Source organism: Choloepus didactylus, chromosome 15, assembly GCF_015220235.1.
Source record: "Choloepus didactylus isolate mChoDid1 chromosome 15, mChoDid1.pri, whole genome shotgun sequence".
NCBI lineage: Eukaryota > Metazoa > Chordata > Mammalia > Pilosa > Megalonychidae > Choloepus > Choloepus didactylus.
The window spans coordinates 86,670,426-86,678,104 of NC_051321.1; the positions used below are offsets into that span (position 1 = coordinate 86,670,426).

At 37.9% G+C, this 7,679-nt stretch overlaps 1 protein-coding gene across 1 annotated transcript; it reads left to right on the forward strand.

Moving 5' to 3' along the window:
* The first annotated feature begins 1,011 nt into the window (after positions 1-1,011).
* LOC119509967 (olfactory receptor 49-like) lies at positions 1,012-4,532 on the forward strand. Its single transcript, XM_037803918.1, has 2 exons — positions 1,012-1,935; positions 4,452-4,532. Exons 1-2 carry the CDS (start codon positions 1,012-1,014, stop codon positions 4,530-4,532), a joined length of 1,005 nt encoding a protein of 334 aa, XP_037659846.1.
* The last annotated feature ends 3,147 nt before the right edge of the window (positions 4,533-7,679 follow it).

The following is a 7,679-nucleotide window of genomic DNA, read 5'->3' on the forward strand; positions in this document are numbered from 1 at the left end:
GAGTCTTTACTTCCTCAAGCTGAGCCCGTCCACCAGAAAACATGGAGGTATTGGGTTTGTCTAAGACAGACATGTAGTTCAGGAACTGAGATGACCACTGGTTGACCAGAGTGGGAAAAGCCCACATAAATAGGTTTATGGATTTAAAGGGTGAAACACAATATGTGTTTTACTAACATGAACAATGGGAGAGAGAATTAGTCAGAAAATAATTGGTGATATCTGTTTCTATTTTCAGGTAGGTGCCCCTGACTGACTGTCAGAAGATACAGATTCTCTCCTTGGCTGGCAACCTAGCGTGGATGAAGGGAAATCCCTCCTTTACCTGCCAACCATGGGCTCTATATGAAAAGAGCCCAGGCTGCTTCTGCAATATCAGTTAGAATTCGTCTCTGATTCTAAACTAATTTAATACATAGTGCTATGGTTTTGGCCAAACTTTCTATAAGTGAATTTATGATCTCAGTATAGACAAGAAGCCCTAAAGGACATCATGGGGCAATATTTTTTGTGGGGTGACAGATGTCCATGACCATAAGATTTTTTTAAGCTTCAATTATTTTCCTTCTGCAACATTCACCTTGTGCCTGAATACTATGAATGGTACCTTATCAGAAATATGTTGCATGGTCAGATACACAACTGAAGTAAGGGTTTTTTTCTCCTTGGCAATTGGCTATGTAGGGAAATGATAAAGATTATCAAAATGCATTTCCCTTTATTAAGATTGGTAGTCACATATACAGTTCTTATTTACCAAAAATTCTGTGCTGCATGTAACACAAACATATTCAAAGATAGAAGTCACTCAGTTTTATTTAATGGTGGACTACAGATGAAATGTAATGCTATACTACCTCTTAAATATAATGTTTTGAAAATTTGAAAATTCCCATCCCCATGCCTACACTATTTTACATATTTAATGAATAAAGCTCTTCATCCTTCAGTTGTGACACCCTCTGCAAAATAGCTCAAGGAGAGCCAGTGGAGGAATTGGAGAAGACGATGATGGTGTCTGCAGGGAATGTGACGACCGTCCAGGAGTTCATCCTGGAGGGGTTTCCTGCTGTCCGGTCCCTGGGCACGGTCCTCTTTCTGGTGCACCTGCTGGCCTACCTGGCATCCATCACAGGAAACACACTCATCATCACGGCCACCTGGGCAGACCGTCGCCTGCAGACACCCATGTACTTTTTCCTCAGCAGTTTTTCCTTCCTTGAATGCTGTTTTATAACCACCGTTATTCCTAAATTGCTGGCCATCTTTCTTTCAGGTAGTCAAAAAATTTCCTTTGCTGCTTGCTTCACACAAGCCTTTGTCTTTCTTTTTGTGGGGGCAACTATTTTTTTCCTTATGGCTGTATTATCTCTGGATCGATATCTGGCCATTTGCAAACCCCTCCATTACCCCACCATCATGAACCCAAGGATGTGTGTCCTCTTGGTCACTGCCTGCTTGGTTTTGGGGTTCCTTCTCATGGTGGTTCCAGTTGGAATGCTCTCCCAGTTATCCTTCTGTGGCCCCCAGGTCATCCCTCACTTCTTTTGTGATATTGGGCCCCTGACTAAACTCTCCTGCTCTGACACCAGGTACATTGAAAGTTTGGCCTTCAGTGTTATTTCCTTCCTCCTTCTGACATCCTTCATCATAACAGTCATTGCATATGGCAACATAGTAGCAACAATTTTGCATCTCCCAACAGCCAAGGAGCGACAGAGAGCTTTCTCCACCTGCTCCTCTCACCTCATTGTCCTCTCTCTCATGTATGGCAGCTGTGTCTTTATTTATGTGAAACCAAAGCAAACGAGCAGGCTGGACTCCAACAGAGAGGCTGCCCTCGTGAACACTGTGGTGACCCCAGTGCTGAACCCCATCATTTACAGTCTGCGGAACAAGCAGGTTCATCGGGCATTGAAGGAGGTTCTGTCCAGGGTGAAACTGCAGAAATAGAATTATAAACTCTCAGAGGGGAAAGCACCCTGTCCTTAATCTACTGCAATCTCCCTTCTCTTTCTGGAATCTCCTAAGTAGACTTGCAAATGTACTTTTGTGGGTCCTTAAGGCACAAAGCTTTGAAGCTGTGATGTCATGCATCTATTTGTAAGTGCAGGGGTGTGGAGACCAAAATTCATGGGTATTAAGAAAATCAAATTGATTCAAGAAAAGATGTGACATGATCACTACTTTGTGTTGAGTTTTGAAAGACACTTGTGTAAACATAACTGCTGTGCTATTAATAAGATTACTTAAATGGACTCAATATAAATGTTTTCATTGTTGAAAGCTCTCTCTATAAAATAGAATATAAATATTTAAAATTCTGATTCCCAGTATAATGAAAAAATAGAAATGTCTCCACCCTAAATGAAAAGTCTCCCTGGTTTGCCAGGTTGATTTCAATACCAGAGCACTGAAGACAATGGACCACAGGGAGAGAAATATTTTGAGGACTGGAATAAGGTATTGAATAGTTAAGATTGTTTCCCTGCTATAGAAAATTCAAAGGGTTTGGGTGAAATCTAATCAGAGATGGAAGAATTCTGATTGTGACTGAAAACACCTCTCCAAAATGCAACAGCATCTCTCTGAGCAAGTCTTCATTTGTGGAATGAGAAGTGTGGAGGCAATAACCTCTGGATGTCAATAGATGTGAAATGAGAGATCATGCTCCCTAATGAGACACATGTGATATGCTGTAACAGAAACACAATTTGAACATGGTAGAGAAGTTCCAGGATTTTTTAAATGGAAGAATTCACATTAGAACTATAATTTAGTTATTCAAGATTTTGATAGGAAATGATGAATAAGGACAAAATGCTGTGTACAAAAATCCTGGGGCTGGAGGGTGTTTTGCATGGTTGGTTAATAGTGACAATCATGCTTTTCTTTGACCACATTGTCCTGTGATTGCAGAATTAAAAAAATTCTGTGTTGGAAGATCTGGGGTACAAATTTCTGTAACAATTTGAAGAACAAACTTTATCTTAACTAATAGAGCACAAATTTTGTCCACCACATGTATGTGTAAGGATTTCCATATAGCTTTGTGAAGACTTGTGTCCATTTCTCATATTTGGGATATTCACTTCGCCCGAGCCATAGCTTTGTCAGTGTGATTTTTCCCAGGATGACCAATGAATGCTGTGGTCATTTCTTTGTTTAACTTTTTTAAATTCAGTTTTATGGAGATATATTCACATAGCATGCAGTCATCCATGGTGTACAATCAACTGTTCACAGTACCATCATATAGTTGTACATTCAATACCTCAATGTATTTTTGAACATTTCTCTTACACCAGAAATAAAAACTGAAAATAAAAAAAGAACACCCAATTCACCCCCCTCCACCATCCCACCGTATTTTTCATTTAGGTTTTGTCCCTATTTTTCTACTGATCCATCCATACACTGGATAAAGGGAGTGCGATCCACAGGGTTTTCACAATCACATTGTCACCCCTTGTAAGCTACATTGTTAAACAATCATCTTCAAGAGTCAAGGCTACTGGGTTGGAGTTTTGTAGTTTCAGGTATTTAATTCCAGCTGTTCCAATATATTAAAAACTAAAAAGTGTTATCTATAAAGTGCATAAGGATGTCCATCAGAGTTACCTCTTGACTCCTTTTGAAATCTCTCAGCCACTGAAGCTTTCTTTCATTTCATTCTGCATCCCCCTTTTGGTCAAGAAGATGTTCTCAATCCCATGATGCCAGGTCCAGATTCATCCCCAGGAATCATATCCTGTGTTGCCAGGGAGATTTACACCCCTGGGAGTCAGGTCCCACGTAGAGGGGAGGGCAGTGATATCATCCACCAAGGTGGCTTAGTTAGAGAAAGAGGGCCACATCTGAGCATCTTTGTTGAATTTCTAAAATCAGAAAAACATTAGTCATTTAATACAATAGATAATATTTGAATATCCTTTGAAAGAAATGGAAAACGTACATGATGGTTTCATTTCATTTTTTCTTGTACATACACAAGCACATAGTTTAAAAATAATCACATAGTTTGCATATGCCACATTTTTATTATCTATTCATCTGTTGATGGACATTTGGTTTGTTTCCACCCCTTGGTTATTGTGCATAACGCTGCTGTGATTGTGCATGCATATATATTTGTTTGTGGTCCTGGTTTTCAGTACTTTGGGGTATGCACCTAGGAGTGGAATTTCTGGGTCTTATGGGTCTGGAGAATGGGAATGGAGAGCAAAAGGGTTTCCTTTTGGGGTGGTGAAAATGTTTTGGAAGTAGATAGTGGTTGGTTTTGCACAACATTCTGAATGTTCTAAATGCCACTGAATTATTCATTTTATAAACTATTTAATTGTATGATATGTGATTCTTACCTCAATAAAAAAATCACATATTTCTGAAAGTTTTATGTTGTGTAAAATTTTCTAATGAAAAATAATAATCCTTCATATACTCTTTGCAAGTCCCTTATCCACAGACATCAGAGAAGTCATTTCTTTGTCTGTTACTTATGCCCTTCTGTCTTAATAATACGCTTCTACTAAGTCATCACTATTAGACTTGGGATGATTACTGTTTCCATGTCTTATCTATCTCTTATTACCTTTCTTCCCAATATGTTATATATTTGGATCAATAACAAATTGTTACATTATTTTGAATATGTAAATTTTGATCACTACACACCTATTATAATTTTTTTCTTTTTCATTTTCTTTGGGTTTCTAATTTCCTTTATTTTCCCTTCATACTATCACATTCCTATTTTTATTTCTTGTTTTTTTCCCAAAACTTGATTTTTACAAATACTCCACTATAGCAGCCATTTTACTGAAGAGCATCTTTTATCCTAACAAATCTTCTTGCTGAAATTCTTGACTCCATAATCCCACCTCATTTTATCAGTCTAGGCTTCCCTATGCTCTCCCCATTGGTCTCATCCTGGTCACCAGGGAACTCCATTTCACCCACTCCCATGGTCATCTTCTGTCCTCACCTTTCTCTACCTGTCATGGCGGCATGACAACTCCCTCCTCCTTCTGGACCTGCTTCTCTTGGCTTTCAGAACCACCCTTTCAAATTTCTCCATGTAACTCTGGCTGCTCCAGCTCCAGCTCCTTCATTGCTCTCCTTCTCTGCCTGACTTCTAAATGTTGGTGATTCCTGGGGCTCAGTAGCAGCTGACTTCCCTTTTCTCTACTTTTTATCCCGGTAAATCAGTCTCATAGCTTTAAAAATGCCACCTGTGGCCTTATGCTGTTGCCTCCCAATTGGCATCTCCTGGACTGGCCTCATTCCTCTGTCCCAAATCCATATTTCCAAAGGTTCAGAAGACATCTCCATAGGAAACCTAACAGATGTCTCAAATTTCACATTTGTAAAACATTACTGTACATTACTCTCCAGGCTGGGGGCCTGGCTCTGAGGAGAACCATTGTTCCAACCAGGCCCAGACAAAAGTGGCAGAAGGTACTTAAAGATGGTAAGCTTCCTCAGAGCTGCAGAGGACATCTGAAGGACTGCTTTTTCTGGGGAGATCAAGAAAGCACAGCTTTGAAGAGCCATGGAAGAAACTCCATGGTGATGTTACTACTGACCTTAAAGAAATAAAAAGAGAAAGTTATGGACAATTATAAGCCAACAAATTAGATAACCTAAATGAAATGGACAAATTACCAGAAACACACAAACTACCTAAGTTGACTCAAGAAGAAATAGGTCTCAACCAACTAATAACTAGCAAAGAGACTGAATCAGCCATCAAAACTCTCCCAACAAACAGAGTCCAGGACCATATGTCTTCACAGGGGAATTATACTAAACTGTGCCAAGAAAAATTAACATCAATCTGCTCAAATTGAACAGGAGGGAACGGTCTTGTATTCATTCTAGGAGACCAACATCACACTCTTAAAAGCTACATAAAGATACCACAAGAAAAGAAAATTACAGACCAGTATCTCTTATGAAAATAGATGCACATATCCTCAACAAAATACTAAGAAACTGAATCCAACATCACACTAAAACAATTATACACCATGATCAAGTGGGATTAATCCCATGTACCCAAGGGTGGTTCATAATAAGAAAATAAATTAATATAATAAGCCACATGGCCAGAATTAAGAAAAACACATATGAATATATCAGTTAATGCAGAAAATGCTTTTGAAATAATCTAGTACTTCTTCTTGAAAACATTTAGAAAACTAGGAATAGGAGGAAACTTCCTCAATGGGAAAAGAGTATATATGAAATACCCACAGATAACATCATATTCAGTGGTCAAAGACAGACAGCTATACCTCTAAGTTCAGGGACAAGACATGGATACCAACTGTCAACACTGTTATTCGACACCATACTGGAAGCGGTAGCTGGATCGATTAGGCAAGAAAAGAAATAGAAATTATCCAAATTAGAAAGGAAGAAGTAAACTTTTCCCTATTTGCAGATAACATGATTCTATATGAAGATAGTTCTGAAAAATCCAAAACAAAGCTCCTAAAGGTAATAAATGAATTCAGCAAAGTGGTGGCCTACGAGGTCAAGGTGAGAAAATCAGTAGTGTTTACTGTATACTCTAACAATGAAAAATGAGAAGAATAAATCAAGAAACAAAATTCAACTTCAATAGCAACTAAAAGAATCGACCAAGGATATAAAGAATTTATAAACATACAACCAAAGAACATGCTAAAAGAAATAAAAGAACCTAAGTAAATGGAAGGATATTTCCTGTTCATGGATTGGAAGATTAAGTATTGTAAATATATCAATTCTACCCAAAGTGATTTATATATTCAATGGAATTCCAGTCATTTCCAACAATGTTATTTGAAGAAATCGAAAAGCCAATCATTAAATTTATATGAAAGTAATGGGCCCCTAGTAGTCAAAGCCATCTTGAAAAAGAACAACAAAGTTTTGGGACTTATACTTCATACTTTTGATAAGATCTTAAAATATAAGATTATTACAAAGACACAGCAACCAAAACAGCAAATTACTGGCACAAAGACAGACGTATAACCCAAAGGAATTGATTCAAAGCTCAGAAATCAACCTTACATTTATGGCCAACTGATTTTTGACAAGGGGACAAAGAACTTAGTTGGAAACGAATAGTCTCTATAACAAATGGTGCTAGGAAAACTCAATTTCCACTTACAAAAGTAAAAAGGTGGATCCCTACTTCACATGATATACAAAAATCAACTAAAAATAGACCAGAGACCTAAATGTAAGTGCCAGAAGTGTAAAAGTACTAGAACAAAATTTAGGGAAGGCACTTCAGGACAACTTAGGTAACAACTTAGGCAATGGTTTCTTAGGCTTTACAACTAAAGCACAAGCATCAAAAGGAAAAATAGATGAATGGGACTTCCTCAAAATTACAAACTTTTTACCACAAAGTACTTTATTCTATAATTGAAACGACATCCTACACCATGGGAAAATACTTGGAACCACATATGTGATAAGGGTTTTGTATCCCAGTATATAAAGAAATCCTTCTACTCAACAAAAATATGAACAAGTCAATAAAAGGGGGGGGCAATATTTTGAGTAGATATTCCTCCAAAGAAGTTATATTAATGTATAGACAGCACATGAAAAGGTTCTCAATGACTTTAGCCATCATGGATATACATATTAAAACCACGATGTGATACCATTTCACACCC

What these genes read in the sequence shown, in the direction of transcription:
- LOC119509967 (XM_037803918.1), top strand. Translation starts at nt 1,012, where the DNA reads ATGGTGTCTGCAGGGAATGTGACGACCGTCCAGGAGTTCATCCTGGAG. An exon ending in TGAAGGAGGTTCTGTCCAGG is followed by an intron (nt 1,936 to 4,451) that starts GTGAAACTGCAG and finishes ACTCTTTGCAAG; the next exon opens with TCCCTTATCCACAGACATCA.